The 12,836-nt window shown below is 42.8% G+C and overlaps 1 protein-coding gene across 5 annotated transcripts; it reads right to left on the bottom strand.

Moving 5' to 3' along the window:
- Window positions 1-673: 673 nt before the first annotated feature.
- C4H1orf116 (chromosome 4 C1orf116 homolog) lies at window positions 674-12,387 on the bottom strand. 5 transcript variants are annotated; one of them, XM_054026412.1, is made up of 4 exons: window positions 12,339-12,387; window positions 5,628-5,779; window positions 3,578-3,755; window positions 674-3,000 (listed from the first exon to the last, which is right to left on the bottom strand). In XM_054026412.1, exons 2-4 carry the CDS (start codon window positions 5,718-5,720, stop codon window positions 1,619-1,621), a joined length of 1,653 nt encoding a protein of 550 aa, XP_053882387.1. In that variant the 5' UTR covers window positions 5,721-5,779; window positions 12,339-12,387; the 3' UTR covers window positions 674-1,618. The 5 variants fall into 5 exon arrangements, with proteins under 5 accessions (XP_053882387.1, XP_053882388.1, XP_053882384.1 ...); XM_054026413.1 differs by lacking the exon at window positions 12,339-12,387 and adding an exon at window positions 12,231-12,295; XM_054026409.1 differs by lacking the exon at window positions 12,339-12,387 and adding an exon at window positions 12,045-12,151.
- Window positions 12,388-12,836: the final 449 nt, after the last annotated feature.

Genomic DNA, 12,836 nt, shown 5'->3' with positions numbered 1-12,836 from the left:
GCTGCATTTTGTTTATACATAGGCCATCTTAATATCTCATTTCCTTACTTGTTTTGACTCTTGCCTACATACAATTAGTTTCTATACCTTATCTACACAAGGTCTTCTACACCTTATCTATACTGAGGTCACAATGACTTCTTACACAGCTCTTTCTCACCCGTCTCACACAATCCTCACACAATCCTGGCTTCTACAAATCTCGCGTTATCAGGGTTATCAGGGTCACAGCTAGCTTGACTCTTGCTAACGAAGCCTGACTCTTGCTAACAACCATCATGCATTGCAGTTCCCTTCTGTCAGTTCTTTTCTCTGCTTCCACAAGTCTAATGTGCTAGAAGAACTAACTGACCCTATCAAGGTCAGTTCAGAAATTGACTCAAGTTTTGCTCTGGCTACCATCCAACGCAACCCTGCTTACTTTAGTGGGTTACACTTCGTATCCCAGCAAGACCAGTAACTGCTGTCATATTATAGAAATGGAAGTAAATACCACATTAAAATAGTGCAACTTTTCAGGTTCTGCCACTCAAGTGCAGAGGGAACAGTTTCCGCATTGGTTCACTGCTCCAGGTTGAGATATTTAAGAATAAAACTTGTTCTTCCCACCCTCCAAACACCTTACTGTTGAAACATACTGTCTTTTAAAGAGGAAATCCACAATATACAGTCATTTGGCCATTTAAAATAGTTTATTACCAAAATAAAAAACCTCTAAGATAAAAGGTGCATAACATAAAAGCTGACAACAAGGCATCAGCAGTAGTTTGCTCATACAGCTGGATATAATAAACCAGATGTCAGATAAAAGTTCATGAAAGCAAACAAACAACAACAAAAATCAACTTCTGCTCATCTGTATTTTTCCTCGTATTGGGCAGCAGTTCTGAATCTGATACCTATACAAGTTCTATTGCCAGTCATCTCTCAGGCAGACCCACATCAGGCACACTTACTCCTCACTGCTATCCAGGCTAAAATATCCAGGTCCTGTTCACGCTGGCAGTTGCATATGCATCGCTCCCATTGGCTTCAGGAGGTACGTGCATGTGCCCAATGTGATGATCAGGTCCCAGAAAGCTTTGAATAAATGTTTTATAGTAATAATAATAAAAAAAAAAACACACCCACACACATCTGAGTCAAATCCTGCCATCCTGTCTTTCCCAGATTGGCTCCCCCCACCCGACTCCGCCACCACATGCCAGGAGTTCATGGTTTCCAAACAGTGAACATTTAGGGGAGCAAATGCAATAAAACATTTAGGGGAATGTTCCCATCCATATACTTATTCCCATTACATATAAATAATTATATACACTATATACATGTGATGTCTATTTAGCATGAAGCTTTGAATAATTCTAATGGCAGTATTAATTCAGGCCTGCCCTCCTGAGGCCCTGGAGGGGTGAAAAATCAATCAAACTGTGAAGATGCTCATTTTCATACTGTCAGTTCAGAGTGTGCAGAATTAATCTAAGTGTGCCTAGAACCCTGTTACAAGACTTTCCTGTATTCACCCACAGTTTGTCCCATTTTGCTTAAGAGGAAGGACAGAAGTTCCTGTATTCATAGCATAAAAACATAAGTGAATTTGCACAAAGTGTTCAATTGTTTATTCCTTCAGTAGGCCAAGTTTTTTCAGAGCCTCCCGCCGGTTTTCATCTGTAGCTCCTTTAGGGGTGATTTTTACACTGACACAAGTAGGCCGGGGAAACTTCAGCAACGGGTAAGATTTGCGCTTGTCACTTTTCCCTGGCTCCTCGTTATCAGTTTTGGATGCTGTGAGTTCAATAAAGTCTTCCCTTGTGCCGAGGGAAGCTGGGCGTGTTCGGTTATTCCTGATAACACTGGGAGCCGCCATCTTAAGGACGGATGTTTTGCCAAGTGAGCTGCTGTCTGTGTTCTGGTCCTTGCTGCTCAGACCTATGCCTGAACGCTCCAAGGTGCTGGATTTGATGGTCTGTCTCAAGCCAGGAGCAGCGCTCTCTGCTGGATTTAATCCTGGAGCATGTTGTTGGTCAGATTTCCCATTCACAGGAACATCAGTTCCATCATCACTGTTTAAGTTATCCCTACTACCAGCCCTAGGAATGAGGACAGGGTTTGGTTTGGGAGCAGTAGGAGGTCTGACAACATGGACTTTAGATTCCCTTCCTTTATCATGTAGGAGTCCCAACTTCTCCAACGCCTCCCACCTTGCCCTTTCCTGCTTTTCCACAGAAGAGTCGCTGGTGTTGGATTTGTGCTTGGGTGAAGATGGAGAAGGCCCTTTTCTATTGTGATGGGGGTCTACGAGTGGTGCTGGGCTGATTTTGCTAGGTTTCAGGATAATATTTGGTGGCAGTTTTCTTGGCTTTGGGGCTGTGGGAGGCCCTGGCTTGATGTTTGAATCCAGAGAAGATTCTTTTGAGGGTGATTTCTCTTGGTTGCCTTGAAGATCAGGGGCTCCTTCTCTTCCCTGCTCACAATGTTTCTTTTCCTCTTTCAGTGGCAGCCTTGCATTCTCTGGGGCAGAATGCTGTGATGCAACTTCATTCCCCATTGCTTCCTCAGCTTTTCCCTTTACCTCCAAATTATTAGGTAGTAGCTCATCTTCACTGCCATTGCCAGACCCCTTGCTTCTGGAATCCTGGAAGGGTTCAGGGGGGCAGATAATTATAGACTCCAAGTCTGATGGCTTCATCTGAGTACTCATGCTGGGCTGGTGATTTGACTTGTCCTCAACCCCCCTTTTCTTGGGCATCTTCCATGAAGACTTCCCTGGTTCTTGAGCTGTCGGAGTTGGACCATCAGGGACGTCAGCTGCTTTGCTGACAGAAACCTTGATGGTTGTTTGTGCACTTCCTGCATTGACACTCCTTGGAAGGCTGCGGTAGCCTGAGCTTGTAACCCCCACTGGAGCAGAACTTGAGAGAAGAGATCCATGTTTATCACCCTTTTGTTCTAATTCATGTCGCTGACCAAAACTCTCAGTGGGAGACCTACTGTCCAAATCTAGACAAAAAAAATAAGTTAAGCATGCAGCTATATGCAGAGCAGTGTATCAAGACCACCCACTAGTTACATACAGAGCTAACCTTTTTAATAGGGCTGCCAATGGAACAGAGCCAAGATACCCAACTTAAAAGACTTACTAGGGGCATGTTAGCGGTAGGGAGGCTAATATTTTCTTATTGCAAAGATAGTAAGTTTGCAGTTAGTGACACACACATTGCCTGATGAGTCCTAGAGATTAACATTCAATATTTTCCAGTGTCAACAGCATATAGATATTTTGTCCTACAGTTTTGCAGACTAGCGGTTTACCTTTACCAGGACAACCAGCAGGCTCTTCTCCAAGGGTAACCTACACTAGATGCATTGGAGAGACACAAACCTTTAGTCCCTTCTCCCCACCCCAGCACTGATTTTTTCTAGTCAATTGTGTACTACCAGGTGTTCCCTGTATGAGGGAAGCTGGGACAATGTTCTGTCCCCCCTACTAAGATTTCCTGCATCACAGGGCTTTCAGTCCTGGCCACAGTCCAGGCCCCGAGTTCTCTGGGGTTCAGAATGCAAGTTTTAACCTTACTTTTTGGAACAACATCTCTCTTCGGCCATGTCCTGGGGAGCTTAGAACGTTCAGCATAATTGATCTCATCAGCAGAAACCCCACTGTCTGCTTCCGTATCCAGAGAATCAATAGTTTCTTCTAGGAACATCAAACATTCCTTTTCCTCCACAGATAAGTAGTCATAGCTGTTATCACTCTAAAAAAAACCAAACAAACCACAAATGGGGAAATTAGGCATAATGCTACTTACAATAGTATTTCTAGTTTAAATGAAGCCAAGGACAGCTCTCTCCCGCAGGATCTAACTGTTGAATACCCAGAAACTGCCAGTCTGCCTAGTGACAACCACTCACCACCAGAAGCACTACTTAAGAGCAACCTCATTTTGGCAATATAATCAAACAGCCTCTGAGGATTTGGCATTCCCAATCAAGCAATTAGAATCATGCTCCCGGCAGCAGCCACTAACTTTCCTTTGAAGCATCAGTAATCCCGTAACACATTTGGCTGGCTAGTTGTATTCTGGACAAGCCACATTTGTATGGATCCGCCATATTGAATTTTGGAAACTTGTCTAAGCATCCAGAAATTCAGAGGTCTTATGAGTATGATGGCTTCTCTCCATGCTCTGTAACCCCCTTCCCCCTTTTCAACAAGCACGATAGGATCCGGCTCAGTTATCACTGGACTGTAAGCAACTCTTCTTCTGCGTCACATCAAGCCTTAGTGTCCGGGCCAAGGTAAGATGCTATTTGACTCTAACGCATCGTTAGAGGCCTATAAAATTGAAGGCATGGAAGGGGAAAAACTGTATTAGGCATGACACACAAATCTCCACCTTGGAAAAAACTCCCTTATTTTAGAAAAGGGCATCAAGCTGGATCTGGTATCATACAGCAACTATTTGCCCATCCCTGTTAGTTATAAACAGGTCTATTTCTGGTGTGCAATAGCACGGAGGGTCTGTTCAGTACAGAATTGCAGTGACTTCATTGCAATATGCTCCAAGTCCAAGAGGAATAATTGGTCTCCCTAATCCTGGAATGTATTTGATACAAACTAGCCCTAATGGATGGGTGCAAATGATTTTCACTGTCTAATGGGCCAAATTCATCACTGGTTTCATTACTGACTTAGTTGGAATTAAATCAAAGTGGAGTGTGGTTTAATACATGTCTCCTTTAGATTAAATTGGCATCAATTTGTTATACTTAGTCACACTTTGGTCCCTCTCAGGAGATCTAGCCAGCTAGACTCCTCCTACCCAATGAACTGTGTGTGGGCCCTGCCGCCTGACACAACCCACTCTGGATTCAAGGCTCTAGCAATTCAGAAGAGGCAAAATGAGAGTCCCCACTGGCCAAGCCATTCTGAGCTACACAAAGCTCAGCACATCGGCAAACACAGCCAACCTGCGCATCAGTTGGGAGCAGGTGATCGGCTTGTTTTGTAAACTTAAGTTTGCCACGGATAGATCTCTCCCTACACTCTCCCATTGTACTACCATCTGGGAGCTCCATAATGTATAGATCTTGAGCAATACCACCGCAGTTCAACTGCCAAGTGTTAAGATTGCTTTGGAGCCAGAGAAGGAGTTTGGCATCATAATTCAGCTGTACTGATTCATGCCTGTGGTGATGAGTCTTTTATAGGACTGTGCTTCACTCCCTTTGCTTAGGCTAAGAGATCACCTGTGTTTGTGCTGCATAATGGTTTGAGAGAGAGAGAATGAAAAAAAACGATGGAGTCAGGTGGCACCTTAGACTAAGATTTATTTGGGCATAAGCTTTTGTGCCTAAAAAACCCACTTCAGATGCATGGAGTGAAAAAACTAAACTCTTTGGGGGCAGGAACCATCCTTTTGTTTCATGTTTATACAGTAACTAATACAATGGGGTCCTGATCCATCACAGGGGCTTCTTCATGCTACTCCAGTACAAATGTGTATTTAAAAAAAAAAAATAGAACAGAGCACTTTCTGCCTACCTAGAATCCCTCCTTCAGAACTTACAGGGCGCCACAGCTGCTAGCCATGGAAAATAAAGGTTACTTTAAAATGTTTACTTACAAATTCAGAGTGGCTTGAGTTAGTGCTGACCATGCTGTCACAACTGCCAGAATCTTGACCAGCTGTCCCTAGCCACAAATCCTCTTTCGGCATAACACAAATCACCGCGGCAAGAACTTCCAGGAGCAGGTGTAGCGTAGTTCCAACTCAAGCTGCAGAAAGAGCATGATGTGTTAAGTGTTGCATTAGTTCTGCCCAGAACTCGCTTGCACCAATTCAGACGCATCAGCAACATTAGCATTTAACTCTAAGGAAGCAATGAGGACTTCAGATCGGTTTGATTTGGCCAGCCTTCTGTTCTGAAAGACTGTTCACAAGTTAGTGACTTAAAAAAAAAAAAATAGAAGTCACCTGGAAGACACTAGAGCTCAATAGATGTGTAATAGGGTAAATGCCACCAATAGGCCACCAATTCAAATCAAGCCCATCTCTATCCACTGACAGTCTAGGGGTCTCTGCAACATGGGTAAGGTAGTGATTAACGGGCAAGAGAAAAGAAAGCCAGAGAGCAAAAGCAATGCCATGGTTAGTTCTCCGCTCCGCTCGGCTCAGTCCACGTGCTGGGATGGGATGAAGCAATTTCTGAAATTGTGCTGACCACTTTGTCCTTGTCACCACTTGCTGTTTGAACATTTTTTAGTGCTGGTTCAACTGCGTCCATTGACAGAAGAGGGTAAAATTCGTAGCATAGACAAGACTGGAAAAAAAACATAGCCAAGGTATTTTGAAGAGTTTAACAGGTGAGGCGTAAATCTTACCAGCCTGCTAACTGAACTAGCAGCACGTTGCTTTGCCATGAGCTTCCTCTTTGCAAGGTGCTAGTTTTCTTCCACCCCACACCTCCAAATGATGCAAGTTTGTCAGCTGCCACAGGGAGAGGTGCTTGTTTACCTAAGTCATGCGTTTGGGTGGGTGTGTTCATGGCATAGCCTGTGCAAAGAAGAGCACCTCACAGAGGTTCCTTGTTCTCACTGGAGAAAGACATGCCAGTAATGCCAAGAGGAAAGGGTTTTGCTTCAGACAGCACGAGATTGCTAAGGGTCTCTGTGAATCTGGATTAGGAAGTCCAGATAAACTGTAGTAACTCATTTATTTAATGGGACTGTGGGTGTAGTGAGAGCTTTGATTGGCGGGGGGGGGGGAATGATGGAAGTTGGAATTCAGAGACATATGCAGATGTACTTTTTCCCTTGAATCAGTGAAATTCCGTTTACGTACAAAACACAGAACTCCTCTTTCATCCTAGGATTTAAAGCACTGTGCAGAGTGGGAGTAAATTATCCCCCTTTTCCCACATAAAGGATCAGAGGCTAAGCAACTTGCCCAAGTCCCACAGCAAGGCAGTAGCAGAGCTGAGAATGGAACAATGGTTTCTCTTCCTACTCTAGCCACTAGACCATGCTGCCTTGTGACGACACTGTCACAAACTCCATAATTAAATCTGTGACCAGCCCTGCATCATAAAACTTATTGCCAACCCCACCCTCTACACATTCTAAAGGTCATCCAGCCACTGATCGATATCGTTTTCTCCCATCATGGGCAACTGGTCTTGAGACTAAAATCAGATCTCTAACTCACATTTGTTAGGACCATGACAGTCAATGTGGTACTAATATTGCCTATTTTGTGATTTATTGTATGAGAAGCCCTCTAAGTCCAATGTGCCAAAATGACCACAGCAGAGACATTGTCACAGGTAATAGAAATAGCTAGGAAATTATAACTGATGGATTCATAGCCCATATGCAATGGCTGCTTTTCTAGAGGTCACTTCTTCCCCTGATACGAGCAGGTATTTCATAGATTCATAGATTCTAGGACTGGAAGGGACCTCGAGAGGTCATCGAGTCCAGTCCCCTGCCCGCATGGCAGGACCAAATACTGCCTAGACCATCCCTAATAGACATTTATCTAACCTACTCTTAAATATCTCCAGAGACGGAGATTCCACAACCTCCCTAGGCAATTTGTTCCAGTGTTTAACCACCCTGACAGTTAGGAACTTTTTCCTAATGTCCAATCTAGACCTCCCTTGCTGCAGTTTAAACCCATTGTTTCTGGTTCTATCCTTAGAGGCTAAGGTGAACAAGTTCTCTCCCTCCTCCTTATGACACCCTTTTATATACCTGAAAACTGCTATCATGTCCCCTCTCAGTCTTCTCTTTTCCAAACTAAACAAACCCAATTCTTTCAGCCTTCCTTCATAGGTCATGTTCTCAAGACCTTTAATCATTCTTGTTGTTCTTCTTTGGACCCTTTCCAGTTTCTCCACATCTTTTTTAAAATGCGGCGCCCAGAACTGGACACAATACTCCAGCTGAGGCCTAACCAGAGCAGAGTAGAGCGGAAGAATGACTTCTCGTGTCTTGCTCACAACACACCTGTTAATGCATCCCAGAATCATGTTTGCTTTTTTTGCAACAGCATCACACTGTTGACTCATATTTAGCTTGTGGTCCACTATAACCCCTAGATCCCTTTCTGCCGTACTCCTTCCTAGACAGTCTTTTCCCATTCTGTATGTGTGAAATTGATTTTTCCTTCCTAAGTGGAGCACTTTGCATTTGTCTTTGTTAAACTTCATCCTGTTTAACTCGGACCATTTCTCCAATTTGTCCAGATCATTTTGAATTATGACCCTGTCCTCCAAAGTAGTTGCAATCCCTCCCAGTTTGGTATCATCCGCAAACTTAATAAGCGTACTTTCTATGCCAATATCTAAGTCGTTGATGAAGATATTGAACAGAGCCGGTCCCAAAACAGACCCCTGCGGTACCCCACTCGTTACGCCTTTCCAGCAGGATTGGGAACCATTAATAACAACTCTGAGTAAGATTATCCAGCCAGTTATGCACCCACCTTATAGTAGCCCCATCTAATTTGTATTTGCCTAGTTTATCGATAAGAATATCATGCGAGACCGTATCAAATGCCTTACTAAAGTCTAGGTATACCACATCCACCGCTTCACCCTTATCCACAAGGCTCGTTATCCTATCAAAGAAAGCTATCAGATTGGTTTGACATGATTTGTTCTTCACAAATCCATGCTGGCTGTTCCCTATCACCTTACCACCTTCCAAGTGCTTGCAGACGATTTCCTTAATTACTTGCTCCATTATCTTCCCTGGCACAGAAGTTAAACTAACTGGTCTGTAGTTACCTGGGTTGTTTTTATTTCCCTTTTTATAGATGGGCACTATATTTGCCCTTTTCCAGTCTTCTGGAATCTCTCCCGTCTCCCATGACTTTCCAAAGATAATAGCTAGAGGCTCAAATACCTCCTCTATTAGCTCCTTGAGTATTCTAGGATGCATTTCATCAGGCCCGGGTGACTTGCAGGCATCTAACTTTTCTAAGTGATGTTTAACTTGTTCTTTTTTTATTTTATCCGCTAAACCTACCCCCTTCCCATTAGCATTCACTATGTTAGGCATTCCTTCACACTTCTCGGTGAAGACCGAAACAAAGAAGTCATTAAGCATCTCTGCCATTTCCAAGTTTCCTGTTACTGTTTCTCCCTCTTCACTAAGCAGTGGGCCTACCCTGTCTTTGGTCTTCCTCTTGCTTCTAATGTATTGATAAAAAGTCTTCTTGTTTCCTTTTATTCCCGTAGCTAGTTTGAGCTCATTTTGTGCCTTTGCCTTTCTAATCTTGCCCCTGCATTCCTGTGTTGTTTGCCTATATTCATCCTTTGTAATCTGTCCTAGTTTCCATTTTTTATATGACTCCTTTTTATTTTTTAGATCGTGCAAGATCTCGTGGTTAAGCCAAGGTGGTCTTTTGCCACATTTTCTATCTTTCCTAACCAGCGGAATTTGAATGTTTCTAGGCTAATAGATTTAAGATAGAGGCTAAACTCAAGTGTATTGTTATCAGTAATTGGCTCCCAAGAGACTTCCAGCTCCTTACACCTGGTGGCAAGTTCAGATGAGTGGGTTGTTTTAAACATGTTGCTTTTAGACAAGCTTGTATGTACGGTATCTAGTGACAAAGCTTTATGGAGGCAGAGAAAACACTAAGTATTTCAGCAAAAGTGAAGACATGAAATTTGAAATAGAGGTCAAATGTCGACTGAGAATGAGAGGGCCTTTCATAGGCTTAACACTAGAATGCATTGCTAAGGATTTAGGGGGTGTGAAACTCAGGTTAAAAAAAGGCTAAAAGTTTAGCTTAAAAAAGGTGTAGTTATTTATAGCCATAAATTCTGAGACATTAAATATTAACGTTCTGAAACACAGCTCAGTGATGTTGCATATTTAAAAGAGAGTGATACATATTTTCCAGATGCATACTGCCTGTTCTTCAGAGAGAGGAAAAGGGTGGGGCCACAAATACTTAATCCACTAAAAACCACAGCCGGTATTACCCACCAGAAGAAAAGGCAAAGCAATTCTTTGTAGTGTAACCTGGTGTGACCTTCAGCAATGTGGCAGCTGGCTTTTTTTTTTTTAAAACAGCATCAGGAAGCCACATCTAGTAATACAGGATTAGTCAGACTCAGACTGCTGTATGCATTGAGAGATCATATCTCCTACGGTGTGTATTGGAATTTATTCTCTATCTTTATTCAGGAAACACTAAAAAATTCTCAATTTAATGTTTGATAAAGTATTCTTTTAAATAAAACACCACCCTTTGGTCTAGGACAGCAGGTAGTTTTTACAGCCAGCTGTCCAACAGTTTGGCAGTAGGAGGACAAGGTTGAGTGTAAGGGACCCTAGGACATTATGGGATCTATGACTTAGTAATGCTAACAATGCAAGAAGCCACATGCTAACATTAGTTTGAATGAGACCCACAAGTTTGCTTCAGTGGTACTTGTAACCTCTTCATTAGTTCCCCACCCATAAACATTTAGAAGTGAATTGGTGTTTGTGGAAAGTCAAAGTCTTACACCGACTTGTGTGATGGCTGAAACCTGAAGTGGCTAGTTCAAGCCAGCTTCAACAGAAACAATGCCCTGTGACCAGTTACACGTCACAAACAACAAAATACAGGCTCTCCAAACTTGAACACAAGAGCTTTAGGTTCTATATAAAAAGGTATAAGTCACTCTTTGTGAAGAGGCCTAAATTCATCTAATTATTAGGAACAAAAAGTTCACCTGGATCTGTATCACAGCCACAAATATGGCATTTACAAAAATATACAACTAACCACCATACAGAGTTGCATGATTACCACACATGGTCTCATTTGTTCTTTAGGGCAAAGCTGGGGAAGAAAAGCATTCTGGACTACCAAAGACAGACACACAGACACTAGATCAAAGCTGCCAAAAATGGAAAGAACAATAATTTGAGTTTACCTTCTAGGTTCTCTCCCCCCCATGATCTTACATCATGAACTTCAACTCACTATAGCTGGTCAAAAAGTGACAAGAAAAATTGACATGTTTCCCCCCTTTAGCAAGGTTCAAAATAGTTATCAAAAACTTTCCCATTTACACCCCCCCCCAAAAAAAGGGACCAGCAAACTACATTTCTGTAACCATTTTGATTTTTTAAAAACTATGAGAAACTAAATTTCAACAATACCCAACTTCTCTACTTTTTTTTGTTTGAGGGAAAAAAGCCATTTTCCCAACAAGAATCAAGTTTAACCATAAAAATCCAAATAAATAAATGCAGTTAGCTGTATTGCTACAACTACCCTTCAAAGCTTTGACCCGCAATGCAACACTTAATTCTGTATATCAAGGCAGCTTTTAATGCAGCTACTAACACGAGTATTAGTGACACAACTATTTGAGCAACACATTCATGAAGCTTTTTTTGGCTAGGGCAGAGCAAGTACACAAAACATGCACTTTACACACAGGTTGCAAAGGGCATGATCCCATTCAACAGACCACTTCCACAGGCACAAAAAAGTTTAACTAAAAATCTCGGCAGCTAAAGGTGCAACTCCTTTGAGTTCTACAACAACAGGATCAGAGGTATCAAGGCTCATGCTGAAAGGAGATGGGAGCTACTGTCACACCAGTTCCTCTTGGTTACATAAATAGATCTAATTGATAAATTTCCCATGCTAGTTAGAAGCAAACAAGAAAAACTGTATTAAGAACACCAGGTGCTTCTAATTTAGAAGAAATTAAAGACTCCCCCCACCCCCCAAACTACTGGTCATAAAACCATTTTAATTTTTAGGGTCTAGAAGCTAAAAACCCAGAGTAAAATCTTGACTTAGAGTCAATGGGATTTACATTCCACCCTTGTAAGTTTTATCTCCCACTCTCACCAGCCTTCTTCCTAGAAACCAGGCAGAATAAACTATTACTTGTCACTCATTAGATGCTTTTAACTTTTGTCACCAAAGCTGGTTGCAGAGGAACCTTTCCCTAGCACGAATAATGAAGCAGTGAGAAATCTAGAAAGCTTTACCAGAAATTCTACCCCCAAGGGATTTCACCTGGTCGGCAGCCCCTGCAGAGCAGGCAGATTGCAGCAGCAGATATTGAAATGGCAGGGAGGAAATCTGAGTAAGACTCAAAGGCCCTTTCCCAAACTCCTATTCCACCCTACTCCTCCCCCCAACTGTCCCGGAATCTCTCCACTTTATGTTAAACAAATACAGCTCAGTTAGAGATTAACTCACCTTAACTATGAGAGAGAAGGATCAAAAGTCTGTTTCTCTAAGCAAGGAACTGAAACCCCAAACAAACTCCTCCTATTCTGTTCTGCTTATGACCTATCACTGACTTACCTGGACAGGTATGCCTCACCCACCCGACTGTTGACTGCCACCCAATCACAAATCCTCCTCCCAACTTCTCATTCCAGCTGTTCTCAAAAGTAAGGAGGGAGGGAGGGGCTTGATGTGGGGGTGGGATGAAAGTCATCTTCACCAATCAAAGCTCTTGGCCTCACACCGTGCCAGCCAATGAGATCAGAGGGTGGGGTACACCTTGTGGCAGCTTGAGAGGGGCTGAGTGCAGCAAAAAGGGCTCTGGTAGTCAGTTGAGGGAAGGGGGGAGGCTAAACAGACAGGTGAACAAATGTAAGTTAAACTAATTTCTCAACTGTCATGAGAAGCTTCTTCGCTGCTCCTAAGTGGGGCAATTTTCTCTCCCTTTTCCTTTGTCAATGGCTTAGTGCAACTGAGATGTGCAGACTGGCTAACTCAGGATGCTTTAGTCCTCTGTCCACAGAACAGGTATAGGTGGGGCAAGCTCCCCATCTCCCAATGCCAACAAAATGCCTC

This window comes from Malaclemys terrapin, chromosome 4, assembly GCF_027887155.1.
Source record: "Malaclemys terrapin pileata isolate rMalTer1 chromosome 4, rMalTer1.hap1, whole genome shotgun sequence".
In the NCBI taxonomy this organism is placed as follows: Eukaryota; Metazoa; Chordata; order Testudines; family Emydidae; genus Malaclemys; species Malaclemys terrapin.
The sequence above is the reverse complement of the archived record's forward strand: the minus strand, read 5'-3'. Positions and strand labels throughout refer to the sequence as shown.

What these genes read in the sequence shown, in the direction of transcription:
- C4H1orf116 (XM_054026412.1), bottom strand. Translation starts at nt 5,720, where the DNA reads ATGCCGAAAGAGGATTTGTGGCTAGGGACAGCTGGTCAAGATTCTGGC. An exon ending in ACTCAAGCCACTCTGAATTT is followed by an intron (nt 3,756 to 5,627) that starts GTAAGTAAACAT and finishes GGTTTTTTTTAG; the next exon opens with AGTGATAACAGCTATGACTA. An exon ending in GAGAGATGTTGTTCCAAAAA is followed by an intron (nt 3,001 to 3,577) that starts GTAAGGTTAAAA and finishes TTTTTTGTCTAG; the next exon opens with ATTTGGACAGTAGGTCTCCC.